The sequence below is a fragment of the Haliotis asinina genome, chromosome 16 (genome assembly GCF_037392515.1).
Source record: "Haliotis asinina isolate JCU_RB_2024 chromosome 16, JCU_Hal_asi_v2, whole genome shotgun sequence".
Lineage (NCBI taxonomy): Eukaryota > Metazoa > Mollusca > Gastropoda > Lepetellida > Haliotidae > Haliotis > Haliotis asinina.
In genome coordinates, this window is record NC_090295.1 from 36919895 (window position 1) to 36947705 (window position 27811).

The 27811-nt window shown below is 39.7% G+C and overlaps 1 protein-coding gene across 4 annotated transcripts in view; it reads right to left on the reverse strand.

Moving 5' to 3' along the window:
- Nucleotides 1-27811, reverse strand: part of LOC137268320 (short transient receptor potential channel 6-like) — a 48234-nt gene that overhangs the window by 12965 nt on the left and 7458 nt on the right. For 3 of the 4 annotated variants that reach the window (XM_067802872.1, XM_067802870.1, XM_067802873.1), the window contains exons 2-8: nucleotides 19418-19609; nucleotides 13050-13217; nucleotides 12213-12396; nucleotides 7863-8132; nucleotides 6522-6783; nucleotides 5430-5661; nucleotides 4391-4594 (exon numbers count right to left, since the gene is read on the reverse strand). In XM_067802872.1, coding sequence (XP_067658973.1) covers nucleotides 4391-4594; nucleotides 5430-5661; nucleotides 6522-6783; nucleotides 7863-8132; nucleotides 12213-12396; nucleotides 13050-13217; nucleotides 19418-19609 — 1512 coding nt within the window. Of the gene's footprint in view, nucleotides 1-2497; nucleotides 2519-4390; nucleotides 4595-5429; nucleotides 5662-6521; nucleotides 6784-7862; nucleotides 8133-12212; nucleotides 12397-13049; nucleotides 13218-19417; nucleotides 19610-27811 lie in introns of all 4 variants that reach the window. The other variant, XM_067802871.1, reaches the window with a different exon arrangement.

Consider the following 27811-nt stretch of genomic DNA (forward strand, 5'->3'; position numbering starts at 1 on the left):
TTTGTTATGTGCCCAAACTTTCAGATTGATAGCATTTCCCCACCGCAGTGATGTGGTGAGGGATGACTTCAGTCTTCCGATAATCAACATAATGTCAACAATAACAAACGGAAAGCACAGTTGACTTTGAAAAGTTGGATTTATGCCTCTCTTCAACATCATTGTGGTAGTACCGTTTTCTAAATTGTCCCATACCATATGCATTGTATCCAAGTCCTAATGTATGTATGGACAAAAATGGGGAAACAGTGGGCACTAGTATTTACCAGAAAATTGACGTTTCTACCAAATTACCATTACATATCGTAGCACTCACTATCTAAGTGGTTCTGATACAAATTTCACAAAAATGTATATGCTATTGATAAAGATGAAATATTATTTAGCTTGATCCATCGGTTACCGTCAGATGATATTCACTTTCATTTAGACGCGTTGTTTGAGTTTGAAGAGAGCGGTTTCGTTGAAGGATAATGGATCGACGCCTGTTGCGGCAAAAGGGATATGGAAAGTTGAAAAACGTTTTGATCACATTTGAACTGACTTAAGCATGTTCATTGAATTTCGGTGTATTAAAACAAAGTCCTTCCAAGACTTTGTTAAGTAATCGCTTATTTAGTGGTGCAGCTGTTGGAACCATCATTATCTTACCTCACACATAAATGTTGTTTTCTGATTAGCTGAGCGCTCTACTGTTATTTTCAATATACCCTCCTCATAAGCGAGGTACATTACAATATATCCTGCTGCCAAAGCAACTGATTCGGTACTTCGTGGTCGTTACTTTTTCATCTCGAATAAGATTAAATGACGCATAATGCACGTAATTACCGACGTTTTGCGAATGGAAATCGAAGGAAGGGAGATAACTCTAAGTCTGGTTATCTTGTGTCGTCCGCAAAATCTAGCGATAGCTACAAAAACATTTAGCTCACTTTTTTCAATGAATACATTTTGACAAAACGTTCAAAGGTAGTCCCTAAGAATATTAAGAAGGGGAGTTATATCCAGGCGACTTTACTGAGACAATACCTACGGGGAAGGACTCAGTGAACATTAACAAACATCGAGGGTACCTCAATTTCAGCCTCCTTTTCATGAGTCCGGGCATTCTACAAATGGCTCTGTGTACCGCATCTTGAGGAGATATTGGGCGCGAACATTTGTCATTATGTTGAAACTTCTAACCATCACCACAGCGATTTGGGATTCGAACCCATCTCCAGTTGACCGCGACAGTGCTCAGCACCTCCGTGACGACTAACTCACTGAGAGATGGCGCTAACTCCCATCACAGTTGGCAGGAATTGAACATAATTAGTGGTCATATTGTGCATTGTTATACCATATAGCATAATTTCCACCAATTAATGTCTATTAGTGCATGTCATGATAAGCCTGTACGGCTGTGACATACCAGCTAATGGCCATATCCCTTTCGAGAAATATTGTATCAAATTCCTAAAGTATGTATGGACAAAACTGGGACCAAAGTGGGTATTTACCAGAAAATTGACATTTCTACGAAATTACCATTAATTATCTTTGCACTCATACTTTTACTGGTTCTATTAATGGACGTGTACACTACGCTGTTATTTCTTTATTTTAGCATCTCCATACGTTTTCAGTGGGTCATTATGTTTGTTTTTTTTCTATTTTTTCCCCTTGCCGAATTTTGGGTTTTTTTTCAAGTCATTTCGAAAGATCAACCTCAACGTTTCCACGAATTTCATAGTCCAAAAGTGTGTTCCACTGAAGATATTACTCCTAGGAAATACTGTTTTGACAGTAGAGTTTGTGCAATGCCTTGACAATGCGATGCCAATACGTACTATGACGCCAGGAACCTGATGACGTCACAATGTTATGACATCGTTGCACTGCAAGTGTAATGGCTGTAGAGTTTTCAGAGATGTACATTTTTCACTGTAAACTAATGAAGAGTGATATTTTATGACAAAAAGAATCTTTCCTCCTGTCTTTTCACATCAAATATATAACAGACATTGATAACAGTAAAAATATCATCGGCAAGCCTCGATATTTGTACCTTTACCAACTCGTGTCGATGTATTTAATATCAAAAGATCCGAAGGTAAGATTCTCTATATATCATTTACATATCCTTTTTGAAATCTACTACACGGTACAATATGTATTCAATACAGACAAAAGACGCAAAATGGCGGTTCTTTGTGACAATACAATAAAACCATGCATGTTCCTGGTAATACTAAAGAACAAACTGATGTAATTATTGGCGGGGAAAAATAATCATAAATCCAACAACCATAAATGGATTTACGGCCAACATGTGTAAATTGTCATGAATGGATGTATTAAAGCAACATGCTATGGAAAGACGCATGGGTTAATGGTATATTCGTAGCAAAGACTTATGGGTAAACCTACTCCCAAAAAATTGAGGAGTAGAAGAGTTTGGGATGGGTCAAGTGAGATAAATCCCCATAACCGAAAAAGTAATGTACTGTACCTCGTCAAAAGAATGGTAATCCTGGAATGATAAGCCATATATAATGCCCACTGTCAACTAACGCCAGTATCAGAAGCACTTAACACTCATCAAGACTAATTACAGTCTGCAGGTTACTGTGTCTCCTAATTACGTGTATTAACGCATGAACTGTGGGAAAAAATGAACCAGTTTATTTCACAGCTGAGTATGTACAGCACGAACGCATAACATGCATTGTCTTGCTTATATATATTTAGCCTCGACTCGGTACTGAGAAACCGTGAGATAAGGGGAAGGAGAAGTGAGAGAAATTTAGAATGGAAACATAGGGAACGAGAGATTGAAGGAGAATGTCAGAGGGAGGTTTCTCTCATTCGTTTCCACTGTGCTTTCTCCATCTTTCTATCAGTCATTTCTCCATGTTTCCTCTTTGATTCTTTTTGACCCCGTCTCTCTCTCTCTCTGCTTCTCTCTCCACCGTTCTCTCCTTCTCCCTGTCCTCATCAGTCAGTCACGCAATGCCTCACTTCGTCCACACATACGTTCTGTTACTCCTTCCTCTCTCTTACAGTTGGGATTCAGTATTGTTGTAAGATGCGATTGAGGGGATCAGGCTCGCTGACTTGGTTGGCACTTGTACTCGTATCCAAACTGCGTACATCGATGATCATGCTGATCAACTGATCAACAAGATTGTCTGGCTCATATATAACTGGAATATTGCTGAGTGCGGTATTACTAAACAGAAAAATGAATTCTCTAGCCCTGGTGCTCTCTTTCCACCTTTGCCCCCCCCCCCCTCTCTCTCTCTCTCTCTCTCTCTCTCTTTCACTTTCACTCTCTTCCACTCAGATTCTGTTTACTCCACCTCTCTCTAACGCCCCATCTCCCTCAGTTCCAGTGCCTTTCCTCGAAAGACAATTGTACACAGATGTTTACAACTCTAAACATTACGTCGTGACATATATCTGCGTAACCAACATTTGCATTTAGTCTTGATGAGCAAATAATAATGAGCAAGTGTGATTACTTGCTAAACATCTAGTGCACTACAACACACACACATAATCCAATAGCATCCAGCAAAATGCAGGTTGTGCAAGGGGAGTGAGCTTGTGGATGTGCACGTGCCACACGAAGCTCTGTGGATGCGTGCATGCGTGCATGAAGCTGGATCAGAAGTGACACATGAGGACATTCTCCTGCTTTCCTTTGTCTTTGTATCCTTACCAACACAGGCGTGAATTTGAGGACTGATCAGTGTTCATGATTGCTAGTGTCTATTTCTATAGCAAACAAAGACATGTTTCACAAAGAAATAAAGGCAAATGAAAAGGTGGTGAAATATGCAAACATGACTTATCATCTGACTTTGGATTTACTATACAAGTTGAAGTATATAAGAGAGTAGAATTTACCAACACGGCTAGAGCTTTCGATTTCGCGGCAAGGAACTTCATGTTCTTCTATAAGTTGCATGGGTGAATCCGATAAGGACAAACTCCATAAAGTTTGTCCCTATCTGATATCATTTCCAGTAAAAGTTGACGGAGAGAACGGGTTTGGTTTTACCAGTGAGGCATAATTTACCAATGTTGGTTTGTGCAAGTAGACGTTTATGACCGGGTAGGTTGTACAAAATCAGTCAAGAGTTCAGAATGTGTGAGTTTGATTTCATGTTCTATTGTCTGTAATAAACAAAGTACTGAAGGAAAAGACAATAAATTGACTAAACAGTCAGAAACAGGACATCAAAATAGACACCAGCTAGTCACGAACAACAGTTCAGTTCACCCTATCACTGTTCCGCAGAGGAGCTCAGTAGTCCTCTGGGAACACATTTGACATCAAGGAAGTGACACGTCATGACTACTTCCGGCCGGGGCCCACTCACTGGAACAGTGTACTCACCTGAACAGCAGCATATTTAAATGTCTTAGGTTCCGGTTCCGGTTTCTTTGCGCATGAACTGGAGGAGAAGCAGTACCGGAAGCAGTTGACAATGCTCTTAGGGCTAGGGATGACGTTAAATGGCGGAGGAACGGGACTTCCGGGTTCAATAAAGGTCAACCACAACTCAGTACGGGCAAACTTCCACTCTACATCACTCACGCCCTGCAAGAGTAGTGAAAACCATGACCATTTATTATGTCATACGTTTGATCTATACACAGCTATGTGGATTGTAATTCATTCACGAACAGCCCCCGCCATTACGATGTAGGTAATTCTCTTTCTGGCGTTAGATCGCGTTTGGTCTAATAAGGTTTGATTGGAGGGTGTCCGGTGCATGTGTTTTCACATACCGATCAATGTAATGATATGTAATTAGTTTAATGTGAAAGCACTTCAAGACACAAACAATGGAACCAGTTCATGGTTCATGAAAAGTGATGTGTTTGATAGTAAATCGTGAAACACACATGTGATAAAGTAGGAATCGTGCAATGGGATGCTTTTAGTGGTGTTAAAATGATTTACTTGTGCCTTTATCTGTAGTGGTGTTATACAAATGTATGCATCCGTTTACTCTGTAAATATGTAAGATGATTTGGAGTGAGGGTATTTAGTTTCACGCCGCTTTGAGCAATATTCCAACAATATCACGGCGGGAGACACCGCAAATGGGCTTCATATGTGCCCATGTGGGGAAGTCAACCCGGTCTTCGGCGTGATGAGCGAACGGTTAAATCGCTCGACCAAAATGATAAGGATGATGATGATGGTGGTGGTGATGACGGTGACGATGGGGGTAGTGCTGATGATGAACATTTTACATCATCAAATCCCCTAGACAAATGAAAATATTGGAAATCTAATAGCACCCGAGGGATACGGAAACGATAAAGATGATGACGGTCTAAGAATAATAGAAGACACGTGGAACATACACTAGTAACTTTGTTTTATTTTTTAAATCCCAGTACAAGAAACACTAGACGGCAATTACCTGAACTTCTTCAAACGTGTTGGACATGACAGCAATCAAGAGGTTGAGCAGTACTATCATGGCAGCAAACACATAGATGGCGTACAGGTAGTAGCCGATTGTCGTCACGCCGGCATCCCTGTGAGGGTTGTTGGTGAGGGATGCCAGCGGCCCCATTCCATCTGTAGCAGGGGCCGAGGAGTCTCCCATACCGAACATGCTCCATGTCAGGGTGGATATAGTGGCCTCAAACCTGGATGTAAACAGTTAAGGTTCAGAGTCAGACTACGTCAGACTACTACTTATTTGAGTAATTGAACAAATTTCACGGGAATTTCTTGTGAAAGAACCCGTTTCAGAAGTTTCGTCTCCTTTTTGCTTTTGACGTTTTTGTTCTTGTTTTGTTGGGTGTGTGTGTGTGTGTGGGGAGGGGGGGGGGGAGGGGGGCTGTCTAGTCGAGTCGAGTCGAGTTTGTATCAGAGAATCCAGTGATCGACGACATGAGCTGAGCATCGATCTGCGCAATTTTGTGAACCGATGACATGTGTCAAGCAATTGCAAGTCAGCGAGTCTGACCACCCGATCCAGTGAGTCGCCTCTTACGACAAGGATACTGGCACTCAAGCATAGACTCACGGGTCGACTAATTAGTCCTTTCATGTAATTGTCACGGCTCCTTTACATTTTGCACCAAATGGAATTTTTTTGTCGGATAATCGAGTGAGTTGTTGAGTTGGCGAGTTTTCAGCAATATTCCAGCAATATCACGGCGGGGACACGCGAAACTGGCTTTAAACATTGTACCCATATATTAAATCTAACCCGGGTCTCAAGCGTGACGAGCGATCCTTTTGTCCCTTAGGTTACCCCAGCATCCCAATGATTATCGAGCCTGATTACCTTCTTCCGTTGAGGTCATATATTCATGGGACTAAATAGCGAAACGTCTGGTGCATGTATAATGTTATAAAACATGACTGTTTCCTATTTCAAAATTTCTGCAAGATAAAATTACCCCAAGAATTGGTTCAAATTCGGCAACTAGAACTATTATCATTTAAATTTCTTGACTAAAATTGTCAAAACATTCTGTCTTCATGAAATGACACTTACGTGCCAAAATTTCTATTCCTACACTTGCTTGGGGCGTACAACGCTGATAAACCCGAGGCAAATGCTATTAAAACCAGGATGAACATTCCACACAGTTTCAGCAAGTCGTTGATTGTCCGATGGAAGGACACCAACATGGTTCCAAGGGCTTCATTGGCTGGCATGATGAAGGAGAACCGACCAATGCTGAGGATGGTACCAAATGTGAAAAGGATGTCTGACAGTAGCTCAGGGTCTGGTATCCATTCCGGTTCCCATATGACTGAAAAAACAAACAAACAGGGGAACGGTATATTTGTTCTTTCTTTCTTTCTTTCTTTCTTTCTTTCTTTCTTTATTTATTTATTTATTTATTTATTTATTTATTTATTTATTTATTTATTTATTTATTTATTTATTTATTTATTTATTTATTTATTTATTTATTTTGCATTAGGCTGTTTTGTTGCTTCTTTGGTTGTTTGAGCCTGACGTTCATGAAGAATGAATGCAAGGTTGTGTAAATGATGACTCTACTTCCAACTATTTATTTGTTCCTTCCAAACTTAGCAATACGAGCGAGTGAGTCACGGCGAGGGCCAAACGAAGTCCGCTTTGCGCACTCTACCCAATATTCCAACTAAAGGGTGTGTCTGGATCTGCCAGCCCAGTGACTGATATATTGATATCATTAAAACCAGCTGGCATAAAATGTCATGCGCAAACAAATCAGCCAGTCTCAACACCTGATCCCATCTGTCATCTCTATCTGGCAAACGACGACCTTATATTCAAGTGTTATTGCAACGCCTGTGGACAGTATGAAAACAGAGTACACAGGTCTTTGACATTTAACTGTGTCTGGTGCAGACAGACCCAAAATACAAACAGGGCGATTGTGGGATTCGAACGCACGACTATAGGTTTGTACACAAAGCTTCATAATGCATTATTGACTTGGTGGACACATCGTATACCAATTGCGTTCAATAGACCGATGTTCATGTTGTTGATCACTGGATGTCTGGTCCAGATTCGATTGTTTACAGACTGCCGAAAAGCTGGAATATCGCTGAGTACAGCGTTAACAACAACCAAAACCAAACCAGATCGTTATACATTATAGCCACTTCGACGACACGGTTCCTCGTCACTGAAACTGGTTGAATTTTTCAAAGAAATGATGCTTTATCAGCGCTTTAAGATGATCAGATTTAAGTTCGTTACTGTCGAATAATCGTCATATCCTGCCACAGACCATTGATACACCATGCAAAATCGTACGCTACACCAACAAATGTCTTTGTAACCAACTTTAAGCTTGTTGTAACGACAAGATATATTCAGCACTCGGTACTCTACCTGATACATTATCCTTCCTGCCAATTGTGCAGAATTCGACCAATGACATGTCGCCGTCGGCGATGAGGGTGCACAGAGGCGTGGCTGTGGAGCTGCCGTTCTCACTGGAACCATGGATGACCTGGTGCAGTCTGATCGGTGTGACGATCTCCAGAACAAAGGATGCTAACAGCATGCTCAACATCAGAGAATCGACTACGTTCCAGAGAGACCGGAAGTAGTCCTTTGCTCCAGCGGACCAGATCTGTTTGCATTCCTCCCATATCAAACCTGTTTGAGCAAAGCATGCCGCTATTTATATCGGCAAAACATTGATTTGAAAGGTTTACATTTTGTAATGTAAACATATTTGCTTGAGTATATGTCTGAAATGTTTAGTTTCGCGTTTGAACAGAAGTCGTGTCATCTGAATCGTCATTACATTGTCATAAAATCATTTCTATAATCTGCCGAGATTCAAGAAGGTAAACCTTGTCCCATTACCAACAGCAAATATTAACAGCCCAATAAAAATACGAGCGAAATGACAAGTGAGATCCCATATTTTCTCGAACAACTGCAAACATACTTGAGATTATTTTCAAAGAAAAATATTTCATTACAGAACAATGAAATCCAAAAACTTTATATGACATTCAAAACTTTAAACCAATTGCAAAATACGACAAATGAAGTGAGTGAGTGAGTGAGTGAGTTAAGTTTTACGCCGCTTTTAGCAATATTCCAAAAATATCACGGCGGGGACACCAGAAAATGGGCTTCACACATTGTACCCATGAGGGAAATCGAACCCGGGTCTGACGAGTGAACGCCTTAACCACTACGCTACCAGACCGCCCCGACAAATGGAAGGAAACCTAACCTATTAATTGTAATTGTATCTAGGACAGATGACATGCCTAGTGGTGGTATATTAAATTGAGTTGCACAGTGAGCGCGTTTTAGTAGTACGTCGCTTTTAACGATATTCCTGCAGGATCACAGTCAGGGACTTCACATACTGTACAAATGTGGGGAATCGAACCCGGATCTTCGATGTGAAGAGCGATCGCTTTGACCACTAGGCTATCCCACCACGCCTAGTGGTTAAAGCGTTCGCTCGTCACGCCGAAGACCCGGGTTCGATTCCCCACATGGGTACAATGTGTGAATCCCATTTTCTGGTGTCCCCCGTCGTGATATTGCTGGAATATTGCTAAAAAGCGGCGTAAAACTAAACCCACTCACTCACTCACTCTCCGGGCAGAAGCAAGTTTCCTATGATGATGCACAGCTTGAGTGCAGTCATAAAGTACAAGTACCCCAATACAAACAATTCACAAATGGTTGTTTAGCTGTAGAAAGTACGTCCCTTTGATCAATAAAGAGCATAAACGAAACGATTAATCTAACCAGCTTTATTCAGGGTGTCATTTAAAGCTGTCTGGAGACTTGCCGTGTGATGAAGAGTCATTGAATCACATCACTATAACTGATGACACTTAACAATTTAAAACCCAGGGGATCCATCTCTTGCAACTCAGTCATTTCCCTGACTGAAAATCAGTCCTAGTTAATATTTGACGCGCTTACATATAATGCAAACAACAGAACATGTTACAATTGGGGAATATGTTTGTGTAGTGCTTGTTTTACGAAGACAAGGGCAACGGAGGGAAATACGGACGCACTCAGTATATTGGTTTGCTTGTCGATACGCTCGGACTCATAAATTCAACACTGATTCTTTTGCATCAGTTAAAAAAGTAAGTGTTGCCGTAAGCGATTCGGACGCAGTGAGTGAGGGCGTGAGGTCCATTAAAAAAAACCAGATCGATGAACGAATGTATTGTAGATGTGTAAAGTGTGATATCTCGGATTACATTTTCTCAGGAAAGTACAGAATTGATTGAGTGAGTGCGTTAGTTCGTGAGTGAGTGAGTGCGTTAGCTCGTGAGTGAGTGAGTGACTGAGTGGGTTTGCGGGCGGGCCGGTGAACGAGCGAGTGTAGTTTTACGCCGCTTCCCGCAGTATTCCAGCAATATCACGGCGGGCGACACCAGAAATGGTATGCGCATACTTTATTCATGTGGGGAATCGAACCCGGGCTTTCGGGGTTGGTATTAGCTACCCCTTCGAACTACGATATATGAGAACATAGGTATACAATATTCATATTTTACAGTTTCATTAATTACTATGGTAAATGAAATGTGATATGAAAGGAAAACAGTTTGTTTATATTTAATCAAGATGACTATATGAATCTAGGGTATTGTCAATATTATGGTATAGATAAAAACACATCAGTTAGGTTAAGTAAAGTTGAAAGGTTTATTTAAGCAAATTAACAAATGGAACTGTTCTGTTATGATTGCCATATTTACACACAAATTTCTCTATTTAATGCTGAACAGTTCACCATTTATTTTCTGTTATTATTTGTTTAAGTTATTAGAAGTTTATCATTACTACAGGTTTATACTTGTGTATCAGTCATGTCATTTGAATCTACTGTGAACCCGAGTTTACATAAATTGTTTGGTAGTATATTCTCAATAATTCGATTTTAATCCCAACATTACACAATAAACTGTCCACGGGTCACGAGGGGAACATTGGTTTATGTACCCTCTATGTTTGTTTAAATTCTCACAGTTCGGCATTTTCAGCTGGTGACATAGAAAATGTTACTCGCTTGTGAGCGGGCTGCATTTACGGGCTCGGCCAATCAGAAAACATCATTTATGAGTGAGGTAAAGTAAGTTCACATGTGAACTCCGGCTCATTCCGCCTCAGGTATGTAGGGGACTTAACACAAAGCCCAACAGGCTCTGACTCAACATTGCAGTCATAAACAACTGGTGACCTTCCTCTGAGGTGTCAAGCCGCTTGCTCATGTAATATTTATACATATACTGGCGTTACGTATAATCAATAAGAAAATAATTGTTTTGTTACTATGAGTGATCGGTATCAATGTCACATCGATTGTCACTACACCCCTGACTGACTTTGCAACGTGTGTCACGATCGATCACAGAGCGTTACTTGCTAAAAGATTTTATGGAGAGGTGCAGTTAAATGTGTACACCCTTTAGCTGATCAGAACAGTAGAGATTGTTTAATAATATTGTGTATATTGTGTATATGTGTATATTCATTGCGTATATGTATTTTATATATAAGTAAGTAATAATCGACGTGTAGTTTCACCAAAGATGTTTGTAGCAGTCTGTCGGATGTTTGGTTTAAAATGTAAAGAGTTCGGAGCATCACAAACTTTGTAGTTTCATTTGTCTACACCAACAATCTTTTCCGACTAGTTTCTTTGTGCTTGAGCATAGTGGGGTAGCCCAATGGTGAAAGCGTTTGCTCAGGTTTGATTTCAAGCAGGTCTAATAGTTCTTTCCTTTGGAAATCGGTAGAAGAGTATAGCTATAGTACCTCTACACTGAATCACTGAATGAATATACAGTGAAGCATCACCCATAGAAATACGGCAATACATGTTGCCAATGTATACTGAGAAATGCCTCAAGTTCCAGTACAAAAAGAAAATCCAAAAAAGATGCTCCATGCATGATTCCTTCGATTATCACAGATGCGAGACGAAAGAATTATACTACTCAAAACACGTTCAGGAAAATTGTTGCTATCATGAAATCGGTGTCTTTACAACTTCTTTTGAGTAGTATAGTAAACTATGACAAAGACAAGCATAAGACATAGCGGGACGTTTAACAACAATACTGGCACCTGTATCAAAACGTCGCACTCACTAAACAGTGTGTTATACATAAGTGTGTCTATTGTGTTTTGCTTAAAGAGGTTATCCCCAGTAAATCATGGTTGTAACGAACCACAAATTTATAACTCGTCATAAGCGTAGTTCGTTATACCCGTTTCAGTTAGCATATGCAGCAAGCGGCCTGAGGAAACAACCACTAGTTCAATATATCCGTAACTTCGTCAGAAACGAATTCAACGTAATCGTAGTTCGTTAAAGCCGTGTTAACTAACACATGCAACCACCAGTTTGATATATCCGTCACTTCGTTATAAACGAGTTCGCTATAACCAGAGCTCGTTGCACCCATTTCAACTAGCACATGCACAGGTGGCCCGGGGAAACAGCAACTAGTTTCATATATCCGTCACTTCGTTATAAACGAGTTCACTATAACCATAGTCCGTTGTACTCATTTCAAATAACTGCAGTTGCCCTGGGGGAACAACCACTAGTTTCATATATCCGTCACCTCGTTATAAACGAATTCGTTGTAACCGTAATATACTGTATCATCCGAAGTAATTAAATTTGTTAATTAAATCTGTTAATTATATTTGCATCGAGATTAATATATTTACCAAAGATCCACATGAGAAGGATGGTGATGACAGCAAACACATAGGGATGCTGTTCGTCACAAGCAAAGCTGTCAAAGGCCTCTGTCAATTTCAGTTTGGTTACCATGACAAACACCAGAAAGGACAGGTATGAGCAGGTGTAACTGAGAAATCTCATCAAAGGAGTGTCCAAGATGACTGTCACCTGAATAATCAAGATAATATCTGGAAATGTAAAACTGACAAAAACATTTCAACAGTCACAAACAATGTCCTCTAACATGGGTCCTTTGTAGATTGTCACATGAGGTGAGTCACTATCAAATCGTGTCGAGAACACCTGCTCGCTTTAAGGAAAGCGTATGCTGTTCCATCGGTGGTTTATCACAAACACATGCAATACAAGTCAATTCGCCTGAAACACACTACACATATTGTACAAATGCATCAGACGTCATGTCAAACTACTTATGATATCACGTCTGGATGTATATAAAAAAGGTTTAATAACTATTGAAGTATATTATTCTGATAACGTTTTTTGCCCCGGAATACTCTCGTTTGCGGTTCAGATAGTCACGAGGTAAATCGAAATTATGAAAACAGCTATGATTTATACTGAATAAAAGACTGGCGCGTTCGAGTAATCAGACACACTGGTTAACACATGCCATCGTATCGCAGTAGATCGATGAATTCGAAGTGAAAAAGGTTAGGAATCAAAAATATTTTAAAGAATATTTTTATGAAATTATGACCTCTTTACTACAAAAAAAATATTTCCTAACCTTTCATGAATTCTGACCGTTCTATATTTTACATGACTACAATGCTAAACATGGAATCAAGCCGATTTACCTTGCTCCACGGTGCTATGAGGTAGATGATGGACAGGATTGGAACCAGCACAATGCCAACGGGGATGGCCAGCATCAGGTACGTGAACCTGTTCAGGTACCGTAGAAATGGTACACCGCTGTACCATAGCTCGGCTATTTGGGCCTGGCACTGAGGATGGGCGACAAACTGAAACAGTTGAATGAGTTGAATGAGTTTGGTTTTATGCCCCACTGAACAGAATTCCAGTTCACAGCAGCACAATAAATCAGACAAACAAAGCAGACGTGAAACAGGCCTTAGGCGTTTAGGATTTGTGTGAAAAATACGATAATATAATAATATAAATAAATTTATGCTGCAAAACACATACTGAACTAAATTATACCTGTGTCACAAAACTTAGATATGCAGAGATAGTAATGCTAATATGTATTATAGAATTAGCATACATTTACATAGTGGGAGAGAGTGTGAGTGAATGAGTTCAGTATTACGCCGCACCCAGCTATATTCCAGCTATATGGACCAGAAAATCCAGTGATCAACAGCATGAGCATCGATCTCCGCAATTGGGAACCGATGACATATGTCAATCAAGTCAGCGGGCCTGACCACCCGATCCCGTTAGTTGTCTCTTACAACAGGCATATTATTGCAAGCATGGGTTGCTGAAGGCCTGTACTAGCCCGGGACCTTCACGGGTCGGGGAGAGTGTGAGAGATGCATACATGTGTACACAAGTATGTGTATGCATCTCTCCCTTCCTCCCTCTCTCTCTCTCTCTCTCTCTCTCTCTCTCTCTCTCTGACTCCCTCTTTCTCTGTGTACACGTATATATGTATGTATGTATGTATGTATGTATGTATGTATGTATGTATGTATGTATGTATGTATGTATGTATGTATGTATTCAAAATATGAGGCTTGTTGCGTTATAATTTCAAACATCTTGAAAACCAATGTGCCAGATCGAAAGGTCAGAGTCTGTGAGTTGTTTTAAAGTATATTTACTGTGCAACCTGTCTACATTAAATCCATGTTACCTTGTGCAATTATTCAGAACTTTTTAAACATGCACATACTGATCAATACCGTGAAAGGTGTTGCCATATCCAGTCAATACAACCTGGTATTTGTCATCAAGTATACTTGAAAGTCGAAATACACGCGGATCACTTAATGTTTTAAGTAATCATAAAAAAGGCACGGCGCGTGCACGTCATTCAGGCGGATCATTGTAACCACGCATGCTCGATCTCCACGTCTGATCGTTATGGTCATAGCAACTGGTAGAGTTTTAAGTAATGAGTCAGCGAGTGAATTTAGTTTTACACCGCTTTTTGCAATATTCTATGGGCTTCACACAATGTACTCATGCGGGGAATCGAACCCTGGTCTTCGGCGTGGCGAGCAAACGCTTTAACCACTAGACTACCCTATAGAAGTAATCTGGTTAAACACCAGTTGAAACAGTATTAAAATTACATCACAGTTGATGAAGGGAAAATTCTGAAGTGACGCATGTTGAGATTTGCTCTGGCCAACGAGCAAAGTATCGCATTGTGAAGAGGCATAGGGTCAAGTCTAGGTTCTACACCTACGATTAAGGTGTTTGGCACGCGTATGGGATAAACAAATCACAATTTACTGCGGTGCCTGAGAATGCTGGCTCACTGAGTTATTTTAATTTATTAAATATCAGGGAATCAAGAGCATGGTTTATTCTTTATACTGACATGGGAATCGTAAGGTAGTAAGAGTTGACGCTTTAAACAATGTTTTCACTCTGTCTCATTCTACCGGGTACCCATTCACAGATTCAAAGTAAGCCGATGCCTAACAAGACAGCGCTTGTGCTAGATTTAGGGTCAGGAATCGGGTGGTCAGGCTCGCCGCATTTGTTCACACATGTCATTATCTCCCAAATGTGTAGATCGATGCTCATGATGCTTATCACAGGAATGTCTGTTCCTATCTCGATTATTTACAGAAAGCTGCCATATAGCTGAAAAATTGCGGCGTAAAACAATAAACCAACTAAATCATTGAGGGTCATTACTCAAGCATTAGAACGCTCCACAAATCAAAATGACGACCATGGTTGCTCACTAAGCCACATTTTGCTCCACACGATTCGTGTACTGGACTACGAGCTACCAATAACCGGATTCATTTTAATGGTATTACGGTAAGGAATTCACCTGTACTTGTTTGAAACATGCGATGGCATGTTTTCTCCGTGCACAAAATGTGGTTACTTTCGTTAAATAGAATTGTGACAATATAAAGTAACTACAATATTAATATTCTTACAAAACACATTTCAATACACCATTGATCCTCTTGTAGCATCCGCAGTGAAGACAACTCTCAAATGTGCATGTTCCTCAAAACATTCATAATTAATTCCGATCCTGCTCTCTGCTCACGGGACTCGGAGCCATGCCAAATCTAATACACGCAAAGGGGCGTCAAACAGCTATACAGTAATACACTATGCGTTATTTTATTCATCACGAAAAAAATGAATAATCAAAATTTTCTGTTTAGCAACACAGTATTCCTCTAATAAATATATGAACTGGAGTGTCAAATCCTGCGACATGGTCCGAAGATTCTGGCATCAGTGTTCAACTACTACAGAAAGTATACCACGGAAGATTTGTTTGAAATTGCGATCTCCGAGTATGTTGAGACGTAGTGTGGGCGTAAAGAATCATATGCCGCGCATAGATCGCCTTAACGTTTAGAGTTAACCGGGAGCAGTACTGCAGTAAATAGAGTTTTACGAAATTGTGGACTGTTTATCCCAGTTCTGGTGGTATCCCAGTTCTGGTCGCTACAGGCGTCATCAATTGTACCCATTGAGTAGCATCACCTCGTATTAGAATGCATCAACATTGAATATCCACGTCTTGTTTGTTTCATATGGAACAGTGTTGTACATATGTTTCGCACTGCTGATAGTCTGGTACCCTTGGATACTCCGACGCTGATAAATAAGAGACGGATACAGCTTTTGAGATTGGGTGGGGTGCGAAGAAGTCTTAAGAATGGACGGGAGCACACACTTCATTTTCACCCACTTTTATGACAGCTCTGAAGCCCCACGTTCCACTCCACTCATGGGCACTGGCAAACCTAGATGCATGACTAGGCGAGTCAGGATTCAAACCCATGACCACATTTGATGAGGTATGAAGTTTCGACTGGGATTCTACTGTACGAAATATACACAGTTCCGCAAAGGCTTATGGTGAAGTAAAGGCCGTCGAAGTTTATTTTGGTGAATGCATGTGTGAACTTTAAAACGTAAAAACAAAGGAAAGGGGTGAGATTTAATCTTGATTATGTTAATTGTTTATAAATAAGGGAGAGGTACACAGCCACCGAAACGACCAACACATCTGCCTTTTGAGCAAAGCCGTCGTGGCTGCAAAAGAGTTTTATGAAAATGCGTTCACTCTAATCCATTTTGATCATTTTAATGTATATGACATGAACACTGTTTTGCATCTGCTTGCATTCCATAAGGCTCCTATACATGATATTGAAACATGCGATTCTTCGTGTATTATCAAGCCCACCAATTACTGGGTGTAGAAACCTTGGAGTCATCTTTGTGTGCAGAGTCTTTCAGTGTTGCCATAGCCCCCAGTGTACAGGGTATAACACTGTGCACTTAAAAGAACCCATGAATCCGTTGGTATGACCACATGAATACTCGCAAACATTAAACTGCGGGCACAGCAACGTGCAATAAACATGGACAAAGGACTGTGGCTTTATGTCCCACTCCATCCAGCTGCGAATGGGTACCTCGTAAGGATATGAAAGCCACATTAACTCCGTGCGCCTAGATACTACAAGAGTTGTATGATTCTCAGGGAGTTGAGAAAACAAGTTGTGAAGCGCCTCAGGGTGATCTGGAAGAAGCCCAAATAGGGCGCTATAGAAATATCACATAAATATTATGATGTCAATCACTGGATTGTCTGATCAGATTATTGAAAGACCATATTAACATCGCTCTAATTTGTCTGAGATCGGCGGTACGACACAGAGAACAAAACATGCCATGAACATACCTATGGAACCCGTTCTATGGTTGTGCGGAGGTAAACGTGCAATAGGAAGGTATACCAATTAACAGTAAGTTAATGGTCGTATATTTCTTTAGACTTGTTATGGGCCAGCCGATAACGAAAGTCTCCCGCAATCCTCACACAAAAACAATATACACTGGGCGCTATGGATTTCCAAACCGGGCGAATAAAGGTTACATCTCTTGGGATTTGACACGCATAAGGTCAGATCAATAGTCTACACAAAATCAGTGGCAGGTGTTGCTACAACCGAGCACTCTTAAAATCAGGTTCCGCTTTAAAGTTGGCCGTGGATATTCGATATGTCGTTTTGCCTACCTGTCTTCTCTGTCCTCTTGTGGTATAAACAAGATTCTTGAGAACTGGTTCCACTTAAAAGCTGGCCTTGGGTCTTAAGTGAGTGAGTGAGTGAGTGAGTTTAGCTCTTCGCCGCTTTTACAAATATTCTTGCAATATTGCATACCCTCTCCGATCTCTTGCCAGGTAAAAATATCGTACGTGATAGCCTCTCAGTTCTCTTGTAAAATAAACATGCATTATTGGGTAGCCTCGTTTTCTCCCGTGTTATAGGGACACGGCGTATCAGTCACTCTCCCTGTTATTTTGTCACTGAAATCAACCTAAATCAGTAATTTTGCTTACCTTTCTTCACAAAAACAAAGCTAATTGAATAGCTATCAATACTCACATCGTAGAGCCATATATCTTTTTCAGTCCTTTCCCTACTTTGGTGTCGCAGAAACAAACTGTATTGGGTAACGTTCTTGTTTTCTCTTTTTCATATTTTAGTAGATATTTTGTAGCTTGAAAGTTTCTCATCATGGAAACCTAATTTTTAGGTCTAACTTTCATAGTCTCTCGTCACAGAAACATACCTCTCTGGATAACGTCCATCCTCTCTCATCAGAGGAACAAACCTCACTGGACAACTTTCATACTCTTTCATCACAGACACATACCACACGGGATACCGTCCATGCCCTCTCATCACAGAAACATACATCACTGGATAACTTCCATACTCTCTCACCAGAGGAACATACCTCACTGGACAACTTCCATACTCTCTCGTCAAAGAAACATACCTCATTGGATAAATTCCATACTCTCTCGTCAAAGAAACAAACCTCATTGGATAAGTTCCATACTCTCTCATCAAAGAAACATATCTCACTGGATAACTTCCTTAGACTCTCATCAAAGAAACATACCTAACTGGACAGTCTCTCATCATAGAAACATACCACATTGGATAACTTCTATACTCTCTCATCAGCGGAAGATACATCAGTGGATAACTTCCAAACACTCTCGTCAGAGGAACAAACACCACTGGATACCTTCCATACTCTCACATCACAGAAGCATACCTCACTGGATAACTTCCATACTCTCTCACCAGAGGAACATTCCTTTGAACATACCTCCATACACTGGTGTCGCAGAGACTCATGATTTTAGGAAACTCTCTTGTCATGGAAACATTCCTGATGGGTTGTTTCATTAATCTCTTATCACCTACCCACCTGTACGCGTGATTTTGCTGGAATCTTGCTAAAAGTAGACATTATTCGACCTTAATTTCCGTCGTGTCTCTTCTTTTGTTACAGAAAGAAACCTAGCTGGTTGTCTTTACTGTTCGGTTTCCAACCTAAACTTTAATGATATTAATATTGTTCACAGACCTTCACCCTCTTCTTCTCATGCAATAGAAACATATTCACAGGGTGCAAGCCCTGTCTACAATCAACCGGAAGTTGGACGTCATGAGCTACCATTTACGGTTAGACAGCCGGATGCCGGTAGTCATTTGTCACTACTCGTTTCATTCCGACAAGCTAGATGGTCACGGAAAGAAACGAGTAGTTACGATTGGCCAGTTGTGAGAGAGCCGAAATTTGTAAGATTTTGATATCTTCAAGTATTAAATGCCTATGAAACCGAGTTGTCTTGAAAGTTGAATAATTGTCATTTATTATAACCCCTATATCATTTGGTCATGACTTGTTATAACTAATTTACATCTGAAGCATTTCTTGACACGTCTTTGGGCGTGAATAAAAAAAAGCTTAGAAATTGATCAAACTCGACGTCTTTACTACATAATAAATATTGTGATCATATTCACAAAAGCAGTAACTGTAACATTGACAGTAGCTGTTTTACCACTGTACGGATTGTTGGTTTGTTCGCACACACAATTGCTTTGGTACTTGTAGCTATTGAATTCGGATTCGCTCCCTTTTCATCTGACTGACCGGCTGTGTTAAAGGTACTTACCCGTTTCTGCTCCATTCGTATTGCAGTACTGAGCATAGGCAGGATGTCGTTGTCCTCATCATCATCAGCATCCTCTTCTGGTAGATCTGGTTTGCCACTCAGAACGGCCTTGACCTCATCTGAACTATGGCATTGATCTAACAATGCCAAGGTGAATGTTTCGACTTGAGCTGCGAGTTCGTTGTAGATCACCTGAAATGTTTGTTTCTTTGTTAGAGACATTGTAGAAAATTATATCATATGGAGTACATTCCTCAAGTCAGGAGAATGAGTGCTTGGGTCAGTTTATGCCGCTTTAAGCAATATTCAAGCAGCATCACAGCGGGGAATACCAGAAATGGACTTCTCGCACTGAACCAAACCGGGGATTCGTACCCGGATCTTCGGCGTGGCGAGCGAGCATATCGACCACTTGACTAACCCACTGCCGCCCAGCCCAGAGGTAAAGGGGATTTAATATCTTTATCCATACAAAAATAAAATTATTATTATAGACTTTAAAAATGCACCGTAAAATAATCGGAGTATGACAAATCACGGAGGGAATTTTGAATTTTGTAATTGATGAAAAACAGAAAAATGTGCATTCAAAAACGTGTTACTATTTTCTCAAAATCCTGTCTTTTCTACAATCTACTGTTCTTCCTTCTTCTTATAAAAAGGGTAGGTAAGCTTGGTTGTCCAAATGGAATAAACTACACCTGCAGCTGCCCAATAATGGGTACCTGTTTCGACAATGCCAAGTAACTGTATTTAGACTTTTTGCTCCTCTAACATTGTCTCTACTGTTTGAAGACTGAACAACATAAAAGCTGACTAATTTCCAATAAATATTTCTCTTTTAATTGTTTTAACTGGACCGCGAAATATAAATTCATAGGTAACTTCTACTTGATATTAACCACTGACATCACACACGGAGGAAATAGTGAAAACGGTTATTCACTGGCACTTGAATTATTGTAACCAAATTACATCTTAAAGAAAATACTTACACGTATTCTCCTTCAGCGTGACAAGGAAATCATACGTGACTTACTTATGTGTATTCTTAACAAGGAACGTGATGATTGCATGTGACCAACAGCGATAATATGATAATATGATAATATGATAATATGATGCCATCATCGTGGAGTTTACAGGGAAATAGCTCCCTGCCACAAACACGTAGCCCTTTTATTGTTTTCGAAATACATCTGTCGCGATCCACATATTACAGACCCTTGAAGGTTCTTCCTAGAATTGACCTCCAGTAAATTGTAATTTACGTAAGACGCGACTAACGGGATCTGGATTCAGGCTTGCAGACAGGGTTGACACATGTCATCTTATCCCATTTGCGCAGATCGATGTTCAAGGTGCAAATTTACAGTAGTGAGGCTGCATAAGGCTGCAATTAAATGTTTCTCGGGCACCTTTTTCAAAACTGACGAGGTTTGTAGGATTTTGTTTTTAATTCTTAATAGAAAAAAAAGTGATGAGGGAGGAACACATTTGTATTTTTGTCTCACAGCTTGGGAAGATTTGCGCGTGTAAATTTAGTTGTAGATTCAGTCACAGTCGTTCTTACAGACACTCATTCTCACAGTGGACAACTGTATGATCGGGACGCGGCCAAGTCAGAATTATCTTGTTCAAATGGCAATAAGAAATCGTTACGCACAAATAAAAGTGACAGGCCAATGCCTGAGAAATATTTCACTATTTTTATTCAGCCTAAGTAGAGAAATAGCAGTGATGTGTAGCTGAGAGTGTAATGTACGACAGCTTTTAGTACCAGGTGTAAAGGTACTGAAGCTTTTTGTACAACGGTAGTTTATGGTAAAAAGGGTAAAATTACGGTCAGTGGTGGAAGGCAAGCTGATGGTGCAATATGCAAGGTAAAAACCTTTTAACAATTGACATAAAAGGGCTTTGAAACAAGTCGAGAAAATGGGGTTAGTTGTCAGGAGTCGACATAACGGGACTGTTAAGAGTCGACATAACGGGATCATCAAGAGTCGACAAAACAGGACCACCAGAGGTCGACAGGGTGGGACTTGCATATACAGTCGACATAACAGACTAAAATATTAGGACTGGACATAAAAGGGCTAAATTATCAGGTGTGACAAACAGAACAAAAAGAAAAAAATGGGGCTCTAACGTTCTTTGTGTTAACTGTATACTGTCCTATATTACGGCCCAAGGAAACGGTTACTCCTTAACGTATGTATATAGATGCAACATGCGGTGTAAAACATGCTGATTATGTGTAATCAACAGCGGTAATATGATGCAATCAGTGTGGAATTTTTTACCATTCTTCGCAGGGGGTGAAATTAACGAACACCTGAGGTCAATGAAACTAATTTGGCAGTGTAAAGTTATTCATAGTCCCATAGGAAAAAAAGCAGCTCTGCAATGTCATAATCGTGAAGATGCCTGAAAGAAATACAATGGTGCCTCTGTTGCTTTAGACCAAGGGGGCAGTTGGTGGTTAAACCGTTTGCTTGTCACGCCGAGGGTTAGGTACGGTTCCCCATACAATGTGCGGAGACCATTAGGTCAATGTACGGTTACGGACAAAATACATTTGGAATGTTGCTAAAAGCGGGGTCAGACCAAATCCATTCACTCAGTCAATCCTAAGATATTGGGTTCTTAACGGTCTTAACGTCATATACATACCCGGACGATGACATCTTCTTTGGACAACGTCTTGATTACCAACACATACTCAGAACATGACGTAATTACCAACACGTACTAAGTCCATGATATGTTGTTTGGGCAACATCTTGAATACCAACGCATACTGAGTCCATGATGTGTTTTTAGGGGCAACATCTTGATTACCAACACATACTACATCCGTGATGTGTTGTTTGGGCAACATCTTGATTACCAACACATCCTAAGTCCGTGATGTTTTGTTTGGGCAACATCTTGATTACCAACACATACTCAGATCATGACGTGTTTTATGAGCATCATCTTGGTTGCCAACACATACTCAGATCATGACGAGTTCTATGGGCATCACCTTGATTGCCAACACATACTCAGATCATGACGTGTTCTGTGGGCTTCATCTTGATTGCCAACACATACTCAGATCATGACGTGTTCTGTGGGCTTCATCTTGATTGCCAACACATACTCAGATCATGACGTGTTCTATGGACATCATCTTGATTGCCAACTCATACTCAGATGATGACGAGTTCTATGGGCATCACCTTGATTGCCAACACATACTCAGATCATGACGTGTTCTATGGGTTTCATCTTGATTGCCAACACATACTCAGATCATGACGAGTTCTATGGGCATCATCTTGATTGCCAACACATACTCAGATCATGACGTGTTCTATGGACATCATCTTGATTGTCAACACATACTCAGATCATGACACCGTAGCTCTTGTGGATACTGCTTGCTGCATATTTTCTACGGGTCATATTGACCTACTATATATATATAGGATATGACATGCATTCCGTATTCCAATAAAATGCTAAAGTTGCAGCTGATATTGACAAGGCTGTCATACAATATGGCTTCATTTTATTTTAAAATCTAACAATTTAACATTTAAATATTTAACATTTAAAGATCTTTTCTGTCAAAATAAAAGGTGTTAGCATGTGTGACATGCTTGTTTATTGACGAATGTGTATGTTGTATATGCATCTGTCCGTTAATGTGGTATTTGTATGTGCGCATCGTGATATTAGATACTGTTGAACCTGATTATTGATTTACACCCATTTTACTTTTGATAAGTACTTTTTCAATAAATGCATTTTCAATAGTATTATAATTGCTGGTGCTTTTCTCTTGACAGGTCTCAAGGTATTATCATCCGCAATTTACAAAGCAAATGATGTAAATAAATCATTAAGAAAACTCTTTTAACTATATCTGTGTTGAAATATTTGTTTATAGTTTTGAAGAGATTCACCTTTTCTCTGGAGGACACTGATATGACATATTTACACGACAGGATTTAGTAAGAATGTACACAGAATCTCACCCAAATGTCTTTCGATATCTAACATATCAGCACTAGTTGATAATGTTACAAGTATCAAGTTTCCCCACCTTTTCTCTAGAGTTAGTTAACAAAACCCTGTCATCACTGATGAGGACTTATTTACACGACAGGATATACTAAGAATGTATAGAGAATCTCACCCAAATGTCTTTCGATATGTAACATATCACCACTAGTTGATAAAGTTACAAGTATCAAGTTTCCGAAGGTATTTTTACTATTACCATCTAGTGTTGATGATAATCAGAAGACACGAGAATGAGATTCTATCATCTCATTCTTCAGTAGGTTTTAATGAAAACTGTCTGGACACGATATTGCCATTAGACTTTCAGTGCATCAATGGTATAGGATTATGACGTCAGCAGGATTTTGACATTTGTCATTGAAGTGTGAGTCTGCTAACGTCATGGCTTTGTACAAATCTACAGTCAAAGCAACATCTCGCGTGGAACTCAGTTTAGGATGATAAATTGCGTATAATTACTTTTCGTAGAGAGTTTGATTCTATTACAATAGATCCACTGCGGCGATATGTTGAGCTAAGCAACCCAAGCTGTTTAAATATAAAAAATAAGCATTTCTGTATGATGTGATTGTTTTGAATTCTGTTCCTTTTTGTCTCTTAGTAACCCAACATGCAGATGGTGGGAGAGGTGTTTTTTTTCTGTTTGACCATTTTACATATAAATGTATTACATGACAATGACTTGTGTCTGTGTGCAGTGTTTATGATTTACAAAAAGAATAAATACATTGTGCATATTTTGTGCAAAGTAGGACTTGAAAGCTGATTTAATAAAATTTGACATCCTTGTGTTTGGTAACTGTGTCAGACCAAAGTGTACTGACTACTGAAATATGAAAAATGATATATACCTTGGTACTGTCTCAGAATACTGATATTTAAAATCAGAGAAAATACGTTTTCACAATCCTACTAAAATCACGTTTTCCGACAAAATAGTTGCAATAAAAATGTATATGCAAAACTTCCCGTTGTATTGCACTGTGTTTGATCAATATTCTAAATGAATATTGTAAACCAAAACCGATAATAAATAAAAATTGACATACTAATTGCGAGAAACTGCACCCCTGTCCAACCAATACAAATAATACTTATTTCGATACCACCAATGCCTCAAAGGAATGTTCTAACCAGGTAACCGTGCTCGTCACAAATAATTGAACTTAAAGACCAAAAAATGTGTCCAGGCAGATGTGCCATTACGTTTACATCAATTACGATACCCTGAAAAAATCCGAAGCTATCCATCATCACCAACCAGGATCCAGTCCACTATTTGCAGATAATATCTCAACACAGATTCATTGAACAGACCAGCTCATGCATAATGATGCACACTTGACATACATCTTTACGCTATCAGGAAGTAGAGAATCAGAGCCTATTTCATCCCTATTACACGGACATGAAGGGCAATTAACTACAATCAGGTTATAGCTTCACATGGAATTAATGTCACTAGAGTGTCGACACTAAATCTGAGTATGGACTGTAATGATTCCTGAGCTGGTAACTAAACATACATTTGTCAGTGGTGGTTCAACTGGTGCAGATATTCGACAACATTTGAAAAAAAGAAGAAAAAAAGCATTTCAGAATTATGCTCGTTGTATGGTGGTCCCGACTCTGTTGGGAACCTGGGCTACTTACCATAGTAATGAAACCAGGTGTTCCCGAACATGTCACAAACACATGCAAAGGAAAGTCAATTGTTCAGAACAAAAGCACACAAGAAATAGCTTTAACGCCGTGCATATATTTTCAATACATTAAATTCTATGGCATTTAAACGACACATGCCCTTCGATGGCATAAATATACTTTATATGCGGATACGTATCCCATCTCGTGCTCTATAAACGGGTATCGATATCGTCTAAAAGTGAGACCTGCGGGTGCCCATATGACAGTGTGACCATTGCTTCCGTATCGGCATCCGTTGCATGTCAGTATCGACAAACCGTTTACGTCAGTATTGATATTCTATGTCAGTAATGATACAGTGTACATGCCACTATTGATATCAGCTGTTTGTATGTTTGTTTGTTTGTAAGTACATATCGTATTTATATCAATCAGTGTGCTGACAACAGCGAGCATAACGTGAATTAGTGTAGATAGTAATGGTAGATTAGTCTTGTAACCGACATCCTTTAAATGTCACTATTGATAACCAGTGTACGTATATATGTATTGATATCTGTTGTATATAGGTACTGATACTCTGTATGTTAATATTGACAACCTATACACGTAAGTATTAGTGGCCATCATATGGAAATGTTGATAACCTTACATTTCAGCATTCAAAACTTGTACATGCATGTGTTAATTAGCTATATATTTATATCCTTTACCTTTCAGTATAGATATCCATGTATATTAATATCAATTCGCCTATTTACCAGTACTGATACTCTTTGCATATCAGTGCCAATTGTCTCTGTGTATTGCTGTCGATAACCTTTATATGCCAGCATTGAGAACCCAGTACCCCCATATGCCTGGGCGTGTTTTGATTAGGCAAACATTGATATCCTGTCAGTATCGATTCCCTGTATTTTTCAGTACCGAAATCATTTGCAGTATCAATATCAATGTTCTGTATGAATCATTATTGGTGGCCTTTATGTGTAAGTACTGATATCCTTTATCTATTTGTTTAAGTCAGAACTGATATCCACCGTGTGCCTATTTGATATTTGTAGTAAGTCAATGTGACATCCGAAAAAAGCTGTATGCCATTATTGATGTCCTGTCTGTATACGATGTTTATAAATATCCTTTCAGAAAACCACAACGAATAATCATTAAATGTAATTCTGACAAGTTACATACATCGTACTTGGTGTATATGCATTCAGGTTCATGTACTTCATTAAGTGAATTTTACCTCCATTATTATTTACAGCACAGTGTTCAAATTATACGCAAATTGTGAAAATCGATGGCCAGTGTGTCCCGTGTTTGTCAATGGTCAACACGGCTTGAGAGTTATTCCTATTGCTTGTCATGAACGAGGCCCCATGAGATCTGTACCACGGGTCTCTATTCATATCTAAGAACAACTGAGGCATGAGGTTCGTCTTCCCACGAGAAACGAGAACGGTCTGACCCTCGATGTATCAAAATATATGCACTGAGAATAAACTCCCATTTGTCAACACGTTATGTTTATCTTTCCTACATTTACAACTATTTGTCATATGAAGTGAAACCTCGTCACAACGGACTCTATGTCTGTGCGGACAACCTCTCAAAACAGCAGTCGCAAACAATGAAAACGTCCCCACACGAGACCCAGTCAGTCTGTAAATCCTCTAGTATGGGAGTATTTTAGTTACACCTCTTCACATGGGACCCTGTCAATCTGTACACCCTGTATTATTGAAGATTGCTACTGGGACGTTCCGTTTAATGAAACCTCTTCACACGGGACCCTGTCAATCTGTACTCCAAGTTTATGGGAGATTGGTACTGGGAAGTTCCATCTAGTGAAACCTCTTCACACGGGGCCCAGTCTGCACACCAGGTATTATGGGAGTCTACTACTGGAAAGTTCCATTTAAAGAAACCTCTTCACACGGGACCCCGTCAATCTAAACACATTTTATTATAGAAGGCTACTATAGTTATATCCCGTGACATCTCGCCAGGACGGACTTTGTGAATCGGTACACTCTGTATTCACTGCGATTGCTGTTAAAGGTAACTTGGATAGATCGTACCTTGACAGTCTGAACACCCTGAATCCAGGGCGAACGGCATTATGCATTTTGCATCGTACGAGAAAAGGAACGAGGCGATAGTTCTTAATACCTAAGTAACATGCATTATTCTGTCCAGTGATCATGAAACTACTGGCTATTCAAGACCGGAAATACCGCCATGGGTCATCGCCAGTCTCAACTGATCTGACATCGATAAAGAGATGACCGTCATAACATTAAATCTAACCAAGGACCATTATGTACTCTATAACACAAGCCCCATGGCCGTTTTGGTCCAATGGCAGAATAAAGGAACTGCACACGTGTCTCCTGTTCTGGTGAATGTTTTCAGTATCGTTCAGTGCACGCTACCAGTAACGCTTTGTTACACAGTATTAAATGAAAGGGAAAGGCTGAATCGCTTTAACTCTCCATTGATGTTGCAGGATAATACTGACAAAACTGTTTCACTACAATTCCCTAATATTATTTATTATTCGCTATTAACCTTTTTTTAATTGAACTTTATTAAACTATTATGCTTTTCAGTTTATCTTTGCAAGACTGAGTGTTTTAGTGAATGGGTGTTTGAGTGAGTGAGTGTTTA